Source organism: Somniosus microcephalus, chromosome 12, assembly GCF_052327205.1.
Source record: "Somniosus microcephalus isolate GS21.2 chromosome 12, FLI_Smic_1.0, whole genome shotgun sequence".
In the NCBI taxonomy this organism is placed as follows: Eukaryota; Metazoa; Chordata; class Chondrichthyes; order Squaliformes; family Somniosidae; genus Somniosus; species Somniosus microcephalus.
Genome location: NC_140998.1, coordinates 102814154 through 102829546, shown reverse-complemented (window position 1 = coordinate 102829546; position 15393 = coordinate 102814154). Strand labels below are relative to the sequence as shown.

Genomic DNA, 15393 nt, shown 5'->3' with positions numbered 1-15393 from the left:
GGAGAATTTTAAAACTTGCATCTAGTTCTAGAAATGTGCAGGTAATTATTAGCAGTAGACTCATTCCTAATTTCAGAACATCTATAAATGCTAAATAAAAGTTGATTGCAGCTGCTAACCTATATGTTTTAGTAAGTTTAGAGAACAACATATATTTAGTTTAGCAAATGGGTTCTTTTCTCTGATATCGCCACACGTAGAAGGCCTCTACAACATAGCATTTTTACATTTTCCTTTTTTAATTCATTTTGCAGTGTTAACATTTCCAGATAAGATGCAGTGCAAAGCTCCTTTTATACTTGTGTTTAAATCCCTCTATAGCTTCCCCCTTACTATCTCTGTAACCTTCTTCAGAGCTACAACCTCTCCAGAGGCATCCCCTCTTCTCTTTACCTTCAGCTACCTAGGTTCCACACTCTGGAATTCCCTGCTTTAAACCCCTCCAGCTCCCTCTCTTCCTTTAGCATCCCCCTTAAAACTCACCATTTTGATCAAGCTTCTGTGTACCCCTCCTAATAACTCCTTCTTTGACTCTGCATCCCTATTTTTCTTTATGCCTCTGTGATGCACCTTTGGGATGTTTTTCTATGTTAAAGGTGCTATGTAAATGCAAGTTGTTGTTCTGCAGTTCCAGCAATGTTTCTTAAATATAACTTTAGAACAACACCACACTACATTAGAATGAATCTCCAATTTCTAAACCAGCCTTTCTTGTACACTTTCCACTCTAGGCCAGTGTATGTTACAAAATAACTTGTAGGTCAAACCCTATGGGGATAATTTTAACCCTTCAGGGTGGGCATGTAGGTTAAAAATAAAAACATCAGAAACCCAACCCCAACCCGCCTCCAACTTCCACTTCCAGTTTTAACGGAGGTGGGTTGGGAGGCAAGCAACTAACCTGGTCTTCAGAGACGGGTCCCGAATTTAAATATTGTAATGAGGCTGCGTGCCTCACATTTTACCTCTGTTTTAAATTTTACACTGGCCAGCCACTCGGTTTTCCCAGGCCTCAGGGAAACCCAGCAACTGGAGATAAATGAGAAAGGCTGGATGGAACAGGAAAGTGGCTTTCCAGCACAGCTTGTCGGCCAGCAGGAGCAGGAGCAGGAGTGCTTCCCCATCCCAGCTCCCTTCCCGCCTCGCAGTTATTATCAGGGCCTATGATCCCATAGCCATATTTTGTCTATTTCCTTGCTGGGTTGCTGTTTCTCTAAGGATTCTGAAACATCTTTGTTTTAAAATTGATATAAGAGCCTTATTAAACAAATGTTAGCAACTATAAAGAAAGCCTATATAAGTATGAATTTTCTTTTGCAATAAAAAACCCCCCCAGAAATTCTCCTCACCTGAAAGTTGTATCCCAGATTGAGCCTGGCTTTCACACATTTAGGATTTAAATGGAGTGCTTGAACAAAATCTTTTTGTGCTTGCTTTATTCCAGCTGCATGACCAGAATCCATGTATACGTTTCCACGTCCATTATACGCATCCGCGAAAAATGGGTTCAATTTCAGTGCTTGGTTGAAACTGTTTACAGCTTCTTCTAAATCGCAAAGTCTCAAACACATTGCATACAATAAAAAGTTGCTCATTCTTCGTAATGTGATATGTTACATTATCTACATTTAAAGGTACAACAGAATTCTGCAAATTCGCAATGTTTGTTAAGCAGTAGTGTACTTTAGATCTTTATTCCTTCCATAAACTGAACAAAATGAGTTAATAGCACAGAACCACTTATCAATTAAACTTTTCTACCTTGTATAGGTTATGGGGTAGATTTTCAACTTCCCGCCCAGGCTGGGTTGCGGAGCAGCTGCCCATTATAGAACATGCTTAATTTTCATTTCCATTGATTTTTCACAAAGGCAGCTTTACACCCGGGCAGTAAGTTGAAAATCTATCACTATGGGGGGAAAACTGGGTCACGCCCCCTTTGGGATGCCAACTTCGCCAAAGTTAGCACCCCCTACACCCAAAATTGATTGGTAGCACCCCAAGCAGGAGGTGGGGCACTACTGGACGCGCTCCCCCTCCCTCTTGGGGTGCTCCCATTGAATATCGCGGCGCTACATGCAACAGCGCCGTGCTACAGGCCTCCCTCCCCTGATTAAAGGGGCAGGGTCTAGCGCAGCGCGCACCGGAGCACCGGGGAGTGGGGTGCCGGCAAAAGAGCACGGCACTCGAGGAGCTATCGCAGCCGGCACCCCGCAGGAGGAGGCGAGAGGGGGCAGGTGCTGGCAGGCGGCCCAAAAAAAAAGGTTGCCCGGCACCTGCCCATTAATTTGCACCGCCACAGCCACAAAAACACCACCCTGACCCTGTCGGACATGGCGTCCGGTGGTAGGTCGGGGCGCGAGCCAAGTTTGCGAGCAGGGCACTGTGCACGCCGATGACGTCACCGCCAGAGGCACAGCGCCACAAAGCTCTACCAGCTACCGCTGCCGCTAGCCTCCCACTGAATGTCGCAGGAGGCATTAGCGGCACCGCATCCTGGTGCTAGGTGCTTTGCATCCTGCGGGGCGCTAACAGGAGGCGCAAAACAACCATATATGTCTAAATGAATTATTATGATGCCATTAATGGCCGTTCCAGGTCCAATGCGCACAATAATTCTGTGATCTGTTAGTTACAAAATGCCTAATCATCCGTGCATGGGGGCCAAAGGATTTTTCCTCTATAACTGGATTGAAGCATGAAATTCTTGGGATTATAAATAAGGATTAGCTGGTTTACAAAAGTGTGAATAAGTGGGAGTTAGGTGGGTGTGCTTGAAAGTATTTAGAGGAGGAACTTGAGGTAAACGCTGAGGGTAAATTAGCACTACATTCCTCACATTCTGAGAGAATTTCACAGAATCACAGAATCACAGAAACCCCACAGTGCAGATAGAGGCCATTTCGGCCCATCGAGCCTGCACCGACACATATCCCACCCAATCCCCGTAACCCCTACACCAACACATATCCCACCCTATCCCTGTAACCCCACGTATTTAATCCCCCTAACACTAAGGGTCAATTTATCATAGCCAATCAGCCTAACCCGCACATCTTTGGACTGTGGGAGGAAACCGGAGCACCCGGAAAAAACCCACGCAAACACGGGGAGAATGTGCAAACTCCACACAGACAGTCGCCCGAGGCCGGATTTGAACCCGGGTCCCTGGTGCTGTGAGGCAACAGTGCTAACCACTATGCCACCGAATTTGTAGTTCTTATTGGACAAAATCCTATTGCGGGGAGTAGGTTCTGTGATTCTATCCTTCACCAATATTCAGCCTGTAAGGAAAAGGTTTTTTCTTTATTCGAGGGGAACAAACTAATTTTCAAAGTATTTGTTTATGCTACAAGTTTAAACTATTTGGTATTTCTTACTTCATTGGTTATCTGGACCCTGAATTTCCACGGGATTCTTTCGATCTCCCCCCATAACTTTGGTGGAAACCTCAGAAATGGCATAAACAGCTGTTTAAGGTAACTTTTTCTATGACTTACTTATGACAGCATATTGCAACTGCATGATGAATGTTAGCATTTGTTGGCTCTTCCACAATTGCTGCTTTAAAATCCTGCAAGTGCAAAAATGTAAGCTCATATGATTAATCTTGTAGTAAGTTGACTGAATACAATCCAGAAACATAGGATGATTACTTATTAAAATGTCCCAGCAGGTATTATGTTAATTCCATTGGACAAAATTATAGATTTCTTTATTTGCTCTTCTGGTTACAAATATTGTGGGATTATTGACATCCATAAAAATAGTTAATTATTGTAGTTGTCCATTGTCTTCCAACAAGTTTCCTTCACACAGCATATGTCAGTGTTACAGTTGGCAAAGCCCACTGACACTTTAGAGCTTTACAGCCTAGTTCCCCATAACTCTCTTGCAATATGCATGTTACTCTTCCTATGTCCATCTTAATTCTATTTCAGATCATAATTCCAAGCCTCTGACTGCATTAACAAGATTCACAAGAAAAATCAAAAATTGGTATAAAAATGAAAACTTTGTACACTTTGTACTCTCAGCATCCATTTTTGTCTGATTACACCTCTGTGAATCTGCTTAGGATGTCTACGATAAAGGTGCAATACAAATGCAAGTTGTTGTAGTTGTTATCAAAGTCTCTACTGAGCACTGCAGTTTTGGACCTGTGATCCATGAAAATATCATAGAGTGTAATTGGATAGTGCCGGCCTGCTAGTACACCAGAACAGGTAGGCCCGAGGCACACTCAATATTGGGCTTCAGCCTCATTTAAATTAGACCAGCAAACTGCGCGTCACCTGGCAGCTCACCGGCAAAGCAGATGTCAATTCCGAGCAGCATCATCTCTGGCAGCAGTCCTCAGGTAGGTCTGGGGGATGGCAAGGGAAGCAAGCGAGAGAGAGGGGGGGAATCGAGGGGGATGAGGGAAATCAGAAGTGGAGGGGAATGATTGAGAGGTAAGGGGCGATCGGGAGAGGAGGGGTGGGTGGGCAATCGGAACGGAGGCCAAGCAGGGGCTGGCAATGGTCTTCGGGACTGCTGTGGGGCCAGGAGAAGTACTCCTGCTCCACCCAACTCCACATTCAGCTAAGTATTTTCTTTAAAACTTACCGTTTTGGTGGCAGCTTCCAGCACTCCCTTAAAGGACCACTTGCTTGTCCGCATGTAGACTTGGTTATCCTGAACACAACAGGCCTGATGCCAAGCAGCTGAGAATACTGAACGCAGCATGCTGCAGTCAGTCGCTAATCAATTTTGAAAAGGGTCCTGAAACTAGTGTTAGCAACCCCCCCCCCCCCCCCCCATTTGCATATACAAATAGCATAATGCCTTTTTCAGGCATGGGCCCTTCATTGTGTACCAATATGGCAGGCGGCAAACGTCTGCCGCTGAATGTGTGCATGCGCGCCACCCACAATATTGAATGCTTAGGCATCAAATTTCTAGGCACATATGTATTGTATAACGAGTGTGGGTTGGGTATTAGAAACTAATGCTAGATTGAGATCCTGGATTCTTGTTCTATTACCTTTGGGAATTAGGAAAGTTAAATATGCTTACCCAAATGTGGAATTAGGAAGAAACTTCACAGAACTTTCACTTTTTGGAAGTTTTATCTGCAATTATTATCTGCCCCACAAATTAATGCAAACTGCACATGTTCTGTTGTAAGGGGCAGAGCTGATGTGTCACACCACCTTTTTTCTTCATATGGTGTGGTCAGAAATTCACCATTTGGGAAACTGTGAGTTTGAATCCATGTCCTTCCAATCCATGGCAATGCACAGCATACTACACCAATAGTTTATCGTCCCTTCCTCTCTTGTTTTATGCATTTATAATCTTTGTTCTCTTATCTGTTCTACTGACCTGTAATGCGTTGTAGTGGTCATCCATGCCCAGATATAACAGACCACGGTTAACTAGTACTTTCAAAGCCAATTTCTTTTCGCTGCCGAGGAGCAGCAGTATTCCGTAGTCTTTCAATGCCTGAAATATATTACACAATATATTAACTGGAGTACAAATTTTCTATGAAAATATGGACATGTCAAATCTAATTGCAGATATTGGCCCAGAAATTCCAGAACGGGGCTTGCAGCGCGTGCAAGCCCCGTATTTGCACTTACCCCGCGCTCGTGCCGATCAGCTTCTGGGACGCCTGAACTTGCAGAAATAGAAAGCACATTCCCGGGCAGTGTATGACGTCACGCCGCCCAGGAGTGCAGCCAGCGCGAAGCCAGGAGCGTGCAGTGTAAGTGAGACACGCCCCTTGAGGTCTCAGTTTCACTGGACACGCCCCCAATGTTTCTGTCAAGCTGCTAAGCATTTTTACATGCAAAGCAGCAGTTTAAACAGGTTTTTGGAAGTTTTTTGAAGATTTTGGTAACTTTTATAAACTTTTTAAAATGTTTACATTATTTTGAGTAATCTGAAGTAGTTTTAAAGAGAATTAAAGCAATTTAAAGACTTTTAAAAGCCCTAAAAGAATTTTTTTAATTCCATTTATTTATTTAGCAATGTCGTCGTCATACGTGTCTTCACACTGTTCCCTTTGGGGAACTGTATGAAGTGGTGGAAGGATTTATGGCCATGATTAACGCTCATTCCGTGACCGTAACCATCTTTGAACCAGCCATTAGGGCGGTTAGTCCTATGGCGGGAGGGTTTTACGGGCTCCCACAACCCATCTGAGGGGGGGGGCCACCAACACCCACGGACGCAAGTATCCCGCTGGATGTCCACCCAGAATTTAAAGTTGGAGCTCCGACTCCACTTGTCGGGACTGTCTGGAGCGGGGTTCAAAACCCTATTCCTTCTGGCCCAGCGGCGGGGATGCTTACTGCTACGCAAAAGGCCCACTCCGCACAAAAGGTGACACCCATACGTTTCCTGCGCCTTTTCCCTCCCCGTGACTGGAGCCCTATGCTGCCATTTCACGTTGCTAATCGGATTGGGCCTTTGTCATAGCGGTAGGATCCCCGCCGCTGGGCCAGATCAGGGTAGGGTTTCGAACCCCGCTCCAGACAGTCCCGGCAAGTGGAGTCGGAGCTCCAACTTTAAATTCTGGGTGGACATCCAGCGGGATACTTGCGTCCATGGGTGTTGGTGGCCCCCCCCCCTCAGATGGGTTGTGGGAGCCCGTAAAACCCTCCCGCCATAGGACTAACCACCCTAATGGCTGGTTCAAAGATGGTTACGGTCACGGAATGAGCGTTAATCACGGCCATAACTCCTTCCACCACTTTATACAGTTCCCCAAAGGGAACAGTGTGAGGATACGTACGATGATGACCTCTTGCGCAATGCACCTCCTTGGGCCCTCAGTCGCAGATGCGAGGGGGCAAGTCGTGCAATTGTTAAATTTTTTATTTTATTGACATGTAAAATGTTGGCCCAGTAATTCCCTTCCAAATGCGCTAGTACGGTCGGGGTACTTACGCATCTGGCCGGATGAAATGCCGGTTTTCAGCATTCACAGTGCATGTGGGGAAAACCGGCATTTCCTGTCCTCTGAACGAAGGGGTTCAGAGGCAGAACGCGTGCGACTGCACAGGCAGCGCGTGCGCAGTATAATTCGCCGCTTTCATTAATGCTTTCAGTGAGGTCCAGTCATTACAACTTACACATGAAAAAAGCATGGGTACAGTTGCTCCACAGGCTGCGGAGGAAGCTATTTCTTATCGTGGAGCTTCTGAAAGTATGTATGTCTGTATATATTCCTTTGCGTGTTATGTATATATTCCTTTATTTATGTGTATGAATGTATTATTTAATTATGACTTTCAGAGAAAGTAACTTATTGGAAAATCATAATTAAAAACATACATTCATACACATTAGTAAAGGAATATAAAACATACATACATATACGTAAAGGAATATATGTGGACATACATACATAACTCATTCTCACATTCCATTCACACAGCCACAATTGCTCCTTCTACCTACCGTTCTGAAAACCCTTTTTAAAAAAAAAAAAATTTAAACTTTAAAACTTACTTAAAATTTCTAAAAATAACTTCCCTCCCTTTCCCAAACAAAAATATTGCATTTCAAAAGCTCCACGATAAAATATATCTTCCTCTGCAGCCAATGAACAACTTTACACTTGCTTTTTCCAAGTGTAACTTCTAAGGACTTACCCTCACGGATTTCATGAATGAAATCCACGAAGTTCACTGCGCAAGCGCTGCCTGTGCAGTCGCACGCGCTCGAGGTCTGGAAATGCCGGCGTTCCCCGCATGCGCTGTTCATGCTGAACGCCGGCATTTCCAACGGCCAGAAGCGTGAGTAAGCCGACCGTACTCACGCTTCTGGCCTGGAATTTCTGGCCCATTATAAGCATTTTTGAATAGGCTCAGTTATGTTTTGGCCACTCACTCTTTTTTAACATGTGCCACTACGTTTGAAAGAAAAGCTCTTAAACGTTAACTCTGTTTCTCTCTCCACGGATGTTGCCTGACCTGCTGAGTGTTTCCAGCGTTTTCTGTTGTTGTTTCAGATTTCCAGCATCCGCAATATTTTGCTATTGCTCTTAAAACTATCTGTTTTTGCCACACAATTAAAGCCATATTACTAAAATACTCACTATAATGACTTGATATTTTTCATACCACAAATAATATTTAGTATAAATATGTTGTGCCCTTACATTTGGTTATGCTACAGTAAGCAGTGCTTATCTTTGGGTTTCTAATTATTTTATTGTAATCTGTGATCAAGTCATTTTAATTTCTTGTGCATTGTTATTATAGTAATATAAATGGAAAATTGTGCAGATTCTTAAGCAGGCTATTCACCATGGATGTCTGTAATATTCATTAGTAACTATATTGTAGGAATGCATAGATTTCAAATTAGAACAAAAGAATAGAGAGCTACCTAAGTAATGGAGCTTATCATGTTTTGCTCAAATTTCAGATCCCTATACCAGGATAAAACCTGTGCATTTCTACCCTGTAGAAATCATTTTAAAGAAGTTCTGAGATAATAACCAGCAGTTACTGTGATATTTTTACAGGCGGCTGCACAGCTGCCTACCAAGCACTCCTGCCCACTCTGAAAGGTAGAAAATACCGTACGGTAAGACTATCATTTAGCCTAAAACTAATTGTAAAATATAATTACAGAATTTATAATTACATAGAACCAAATGGTATACAGCACCTGAGTTACATGTCACTTTAAATTGTTGCAAAACAAATAGTCCAAAATCTTTTTTTCAAAACCTTTCAACTCAAATTTTGATGAACGTAGCCTGGATTTTAATAGCAGGGGCTGGGGGGAGGTGGAGGGAAGTTTCGGACAGGAAACTCAGAAATCTGGGTTTCCCATATGCTTTGGAGTCTTGACCCCCGTTTTAACTCCACAGCATGTGTCTTTTGGCCTTGACAGGTTCGCTGTCTGGAAGTCAGCCTGATTGACAGGCTTGGCTTCCAGTCGTGTGGGGAGCACTCCAGAGCAGGCAGCAGGACCAGATAGGTCGCATCCATGCCCCCGGGGTGAGGTGAATTAAGGGTTACGGGGAGCGGGCAGGAATTTGGACATGAGTCTAGGTTCGGATCGGTCATGGCCCTGTGGGTAGCGGAGCGGGCCCAGGGGCCGTGTAGCCTGATCCTGCTCCTATTTCATGTGTCTAATTCTGTTAGATTCAGGAGATGGTTCTGTGATAGTAGATTGGCGGTTAGGATCAGATCAGCCATGATCTTATTGAATGGCGGAGCAGGCTCGAGGGGCCGATTGGCCTACTCCTGCTCCTATTTCTTATGTTCTTATGACCCTGGTGAGGGGGTCCGATTCCCCCACCCCAGGAGTCATTGTATGGGGGGTGGGGGCAAGCACTCCTGCTCCTCATGGACAACAATAGTCACCATTAACAAGAAACTTAACTGGACCAGCCACATAAATACTGTGGCAACAAGAGCAGGTCAGAGGCTGGGTATTCTGCGGCGAGTGTCTCACTTCCTGACTCCCCAAAGACTTTCCACCATCTACAAGGCACAAGTCAGGAGTGTGATGGAATACTCTCTACTTGCCTGGATGAGTGCAGCTCCAACAACATTCAAGAAGCTCAACACCATCCAGGACAAAGCAGCCTGCTTGATTGACACCCCAACCACCACCTTAAACATTCACTCCCTCCACCACTGGCGTACCGTGGCTGCAGTGTGTACCATCTACAAGATGCACTGTAGCAACTCGCCAAGGCTTCTTCGGCAGCACCTCCCAAACCCACGACCTCTTCCACCTAGAAGGACAAGGGCAGCAGGCGCATGGGAACACCACCACCTCCAAGTTCCCCTCCAAGTCACACACCATCCTGACTTAGCTGGGCCAAACTCCTGGAACTCCCTACCTAACAGCAGGAGTACCATCACCACACGGACTGCAGCGGTTCAAGAAGGCAGCTCACCACCACCTTCTCGAGGGCAACTAGGGATGGGCAATAAATGCTGGCCATGCCAGCGACGCCCACATCCCATAAGCGAAGTAGAAAAAAAATACAATTGAAAATTAACCATCTAATATTTTGAAGCACACCTATGTGAAGACCCTTGTGCATCTACAATTGTGGCATTTTTCTTTTCCTAACACTTCTATGACGTGCACCCCCTGTGGTTTCAGCAGAGGTAGAGGCAGGCTGCTCACTTCCCTGCTCTGACAGCTTAGACACTTTTGGTGGACGTCGTCTATGTTTTGGAGCCTGTGAGGGCCCCACCAAAGACTGCTCTTCCTGCACCTGTGCAGAGGCAGACTCGGCCATTGGAATCCTCGGCAGCATGTGGGGCTCTGACTGAGGGGGAGGCAATGGGGAAGAAGTGGGAGCACTTTGAGCAGAGCCCCCACTTCCATGTAGCCTCTCACCATCATCACCCTCATGGGCCACCTACAATTCCCTGCGAGCAAGGAGCTGCACATCAGTGAGATGATTAACGCCCAAGTCTAGGGGGGAGAAATTCAGTATCGCCACGTTTGGGGTGTTATACTCAAGCGGGCGCGAAATTTAGCGCCCGGCGCAAATTATCGCCACCTATGCTAAATTAACCTGCTTCGCCCCAGGAGGTGCTTGGAGCGCTAAAACAGGTGCTGCACGACTGTCTTAAGGCACTAAGCCGAAGAAGCGAGGCGCTACCACCGAGGGCGGGCACAGCGCAGGTGCGGCCAGTTAGCGATTGCAAGCAGACACGCTGGCGCCGGTCAGCTCTTAAAGGAGAGGTTCGATCTTGGATTGCAGCCACACCCTGCGCATCGGAGCCCTGATTCTCGGCCTGGACAGACCTGCTGCCACATTCTAACGCCTAGGACCATGGAGAGGGCCAGGGAGCGAGCAGAGCAGTTCAGTGAGGGGGCCCTGCAGGTTCTGGTTGGCGCAGTGGAGCGCAGGCGATCTATCCTGTTTCCGGACAGTGGTAGGAGGCCGCTGCCCAACGACTATCGCAAAGCTTGGAGGGAGGTGGCTCACAGAGTGACCTCCAGCAGCATGGTGCCTAGGACCCCTGTGCAATGCAGGAAGAAGTTCAACGACCTCACTCGGGTCGTCAGGGTGAGTACCCTTTTCAGTATCCTCTTCATCCCTGCATGTCCATCTCACTTTATGGCCAAAGGGTCCTGAAAGCCCCAATGCCCAGCCCTCATCCAACACCTATGGGCCTTTCATGAAACTCACACGCACATTCAGCACTTTACACACTGTAAGGGCTAATCGACCATGGGAGGCTGTGCAGCCAAGATCAGGGCTTCACACTGTAAGGGCTATTCGACCATGGGAGGCAGTGCAGCCAAGATCAGGGCCTTCACACTGTAAGGGCTATTCCACCATGGGAGGCAGTGCAGCCAAGATCAGGGCTTCACACTGTAAGGGCTATTCCACCATGGGAGGCAGTGCAGCCAAGATCAGGGCTTCACACTGTACTCAGAGCCCGTCCTTTCTCTTGCAGGGCAAGCTGGCCCATAAAAGGAGGCAGCAGCAACGGACCAGGGGAGGCCAGCCTCACATTCAAGACCTCAGCAATCTGGAGCAGCGAGTCCAGCGGATTATGGCAGGCCGGATGATTGGCCCCGTCGCCACTGGAGATGCCGACCCCGTTCTGGACAGCAATGATAAGGTCATCACCTTTTGACCTCTCTCCTTCCACTTGTGCCTCACACCAGCATCCTTTGCCACTATCGAACCAATACAGTGCATTGCAGCACTCATGCCTCCCTCGCTGCCGCCCTGTCCTCACGCTAAAGCAACTCTTGTACCTCCCTGCTTTCAGATGCTGATTCGCCAGGTGAGAAGGTGGGCCCTCAAGCTGCCACTGTGAGTGATTCTGAAGGCGAAGAGGAAGCTGGACCATCAGTGCCACCCTCAGCCGTGGCAGCCCATGGCCATAATGGGGACACATCTTCCCTGGAGGGGAGCAGGGGGGGAAGGGTCTGAGGAGGGTGAAGCTCCGGGGCCCAGCGGGCTGCAGCAACGCAGTGGGGTGGTAGGGAAGCTCGGCGGCTTTCTCCCCGGAGGGAGAGTCTGGCCTCCAGTCCTGCTACAGTGAATGCAGAAGAGGTGCGGCTGCTCGCTGAAATGGGCGCCCAGGCAGAGCACAGGCACACTGAGCTCATGGCTGCAGTGGCAAGGATGCCCGAATCCATTGAGTCACTGGCAAGGAGTGTCCAGGACTTCGGCGCAGCACAGGCAAGGAGTCTGCAGGACTTCGGTGCAGCACAGGCGGCTTCCACGCAAGTGTTTAGTGATGCAATGCAGTCAGTGGCTGGTCTGATGCAGACGCAGATTGAGGCCACATGAGCACTGACTGCTGCCACCTTCGCTGGATCGGGCACGAATCGCCGGGGCCCTCGCCGCGCCGCAACAGGCCAGCAGTCTGTGCTTCAGCAGATTGCTCCGCATGCTGTAGTGCTGCCCCGTGGGAGTGCCAGTGTGTCGTCCGACCAGGGAGTGGCTGTCCTCTGTCAGGATGGCAGCATTCCTGCTGCCAACACTGTCACTTCTCCATTGCAGGTGCCACCACCTGTAGGACAGACTGCTGCCGCCCATGCAGAGTTGGAGCAATCAACAGCCGTGCCCTCCAGGTCCAGAGCTGGTCCAGGCCGTACCTCAAGGGCATCTGCTGACTCAGTTTCTGACACTCAGCAGCCTTCCCCCAGCCTTGCTGCAGCCACTGGGGTCCCATTGCGGAGGAGCTGCAGGGTGGGAAGGGGCCAATCTCGCAAGCGAAGCAGATCACCCTCGAAGGGCAAAAAGTAGGAGGTGTGGCAAAATGCTGTTAATTTTTTTTAGTGAAGGCCGAGGATCGTTGTCATTTTTTGTTTACTCTTTTGTTCATTGTCTCCAGGTTGTGAGAGCCAGTTATGTGTCTGACTGCTTTTTTGGGGGTTTCTCTCTATTACTTTGTCATGCGGGAAGGGCACACAGTTTGTTAAATAAAGAAGTGTCTTTATTCAGATTCTGCATGTTTGCTCTTTGAACTATTTGTTGCCTTGACTGGCTCAGGGGTTGCGGAACGGTTCCATTCATGTTCTTTCAATGGCACAAGCCATTCCCTCAGAGGGGGCCTAGAACCGACTTGCAATAAGCTGCTGACGGATGGCCCTTGCACTTTATGCCTCCCTCCCGTCTTCGTGCTCCTCCTCCTCCTCCTCCTCCTTGTCCTCTGCTGGTGCTCCAATGTCTGGTGGCAGTGGCTGAGTCCTGAGGATTGCCAGGTTATGCAGCATGCAGCACACTACAACGAAATGGGAGACTCACTCAGGTGAGTACTGAAGGGCTCCCCCGGAATGGTCCAGACAGTGGAACCGTTGCTTTAGCACGCCGATTGTGTGCTCAATGATGTTCCTGGTCGCTTGATGGCTCTCATTGTATCGTTCTTCAGCAGGGGTGCTGGGCGCACGGAGCGGGGTCATCAGCCAGGTGCACAAAGGATAGCCCTTGTCCCCGAGAAGTCAACCTCCTGGGTGAGCCGGGGCTTTGAAAAGGTCTGCCACAGAAGTCTGGCGCAGGATGAAGGCGTCGTGGCTGCTGCCTGGAAAGCGGGCATTGACAGCTAGTATCAGCTGTCTGTGGTCACACACCAACTGGATGTTCAACGAATGGAACCCCTTCCGGTTGCGGTAATCCTCGGCATTCTCTTGCGGCGCCCGCAAAGCCACATGCGTACAGTCAATGGCGCCCTGGACCATGGGAAAGCCCACTATTCTTGCAAATCCCATTGCGTGCTCTTGCTGCTTGTCCAGGGTCATGGGGAAGGAAATGTACTGACGTCTCCTTTTAAAGAGGGTATTCGTGACTTGGCAGATGCAGCAATGCACCACAAACTGGGAGGCATTGGCAATGTCCCCAGTAGCGAATTGGAAGGAGCCGGTGGCATAGAAGTTGAGAGCCACTGTCACCTTCACTGCCACCGACAGAGACGTCCTGCTCCTCAGTTGAGGCTGCAGATCTGGCTGAAGCAGGTGACAGAACTCAGTGACCACCTCCCTGCTGAATAGAAGCCTCCGAAAACACTGCTCCTCAGGCATGTTGAGGTATGAGAACCGTTGGCGGAATACCCTGGGAGGGTAAGGTCTCCTGTGCCGACGCCTGTTGGCCCTCCTCCGTCTGGCCATGATTGGCACTCTCTCTCGGCGTCTCTGAGCCCTCTCAATGCAATGGAGAAACCCAACGTTTCCACCCATTGCAGCCCCATAGTATGTGGCCACTCAAGGTTATGCCAGTGAAAAAGCAAACCAACTACAAAGTTCTGGGCCGAAGCCAGAAGTACCTCTGCGAGCGCTGACTCAATGCAGAAAGCTCTCTCCCTTTGTCTCTCTGCAAATCTCTCTCTCACAGAAGGAGTGGTCCAAAAATGGCTACCACAAAGAAGCCAGGAAGAGCCCCCTTTAAATAGCGCCCCCCCAGCCCCACAGCGACTGGGAACCGTTCCAGTCAACCAGTCGCTGCGAGCGCCAGGCGGAAAGGAGGGGGGCGCCACTGAAGTTCCGGTTCGGGGCGCCCCAAGGGCGTTGCACCATGAAATGACGTAAGGATCTGCGCGCGCAGCTGAGCGGGCGTTGCGGTTTTGCGCCGCCACTGAATGTCCGCTCAATTTTGCAAGAGGCGCAGGTCTCGCCGCGCCCGGGCGCTAGCCACCTCGCGCCCCACTTATCGCCCTCTTAAGGCGCTAACGGGTGGTGCTAACAACTGAATTTCTCCCCCTAGGTTTCTACTCCTCTCAGATATTACTGCAATAAGAGTCTGCAAGCTGTTGTTCACAGCAAGTATGTTCTCTCTTGATTGGTGCGTTTGCTCTTCCATGCAGGTGACCACCCTTTCCATGGAAGAGCACATTGTCGCCATCGCCTGCGACATGGTGCTGCTCATGTTGGAGATGGACTCCTTCATTCTCCCTACAATCGCGCACATCACGGCTGGAAAAGCTGCCAGAGCCTCCCGCATTATTTTACTGCTCCACCAAGATCATCCTCTTTGTCGACGGCCCCTGAGGTTCAGCATCTGCATCCAGCTGAGCAGAGCTTGGAGTGTCCTGCGCCCTCCGACTGTCTCCACCATCTGCTCTTGCTCACTTGTGATCTGTGAGATACCAAGTGACAACACTACTCTATCTTTCACGGGACCCACCGACGTGTGCGTATCTGCGCTGGTGTTGGGTGCACATGGGTCTGGTGATGACGCACTCTCAGAGACTGCAGCTTCCTCTGAGGAATCATCTTCCTCCTCTGGCTGGACAGTGGGGAGGGTATGGGGGGCACTTGATGGACCTGTGGGAGAGTAAAGACATGAACTAGGACTGTTATGATAAGAATGTTTAAAGTTACCATTATGCACATGAACATATTTCACTGGCTGCTGACATCAAGTCACCAAGAGTGACTGTTGTATACCATGTGGCTGTT

At 48.6% G+C, this 15393-nt stretch overlaps 1 protein-coding gene across 1 annotated transcript in view; it reads right to left on the bottom strand.

Annotated features, from left to right (window-relative positions):
• ttc6 (tetratricopeptide repeat domain 6) overlaps positions 1-15393 on the bottom strand; it is a 649897-nt gene that overhangs the window by 82825 nt on the left and 551679 nt on the right. The window contains exons 26-28 of the mRNA XM_086003340.1: positions 5368-5487; positions 3501-3574; positions 1350-1560 (exon numbers count right to left, since the gene is read on the bottom strand). Coding sequence (XP_085859466.1) covers positions 1350-1560; positions 3501-3574; positions 5368-5487 — 405 coding nt within the window. The remainder of the gene's footprint in view (positions 1-1349; positions 1561-3500; positions 3575-5367; positions 5488-15393) is intronic.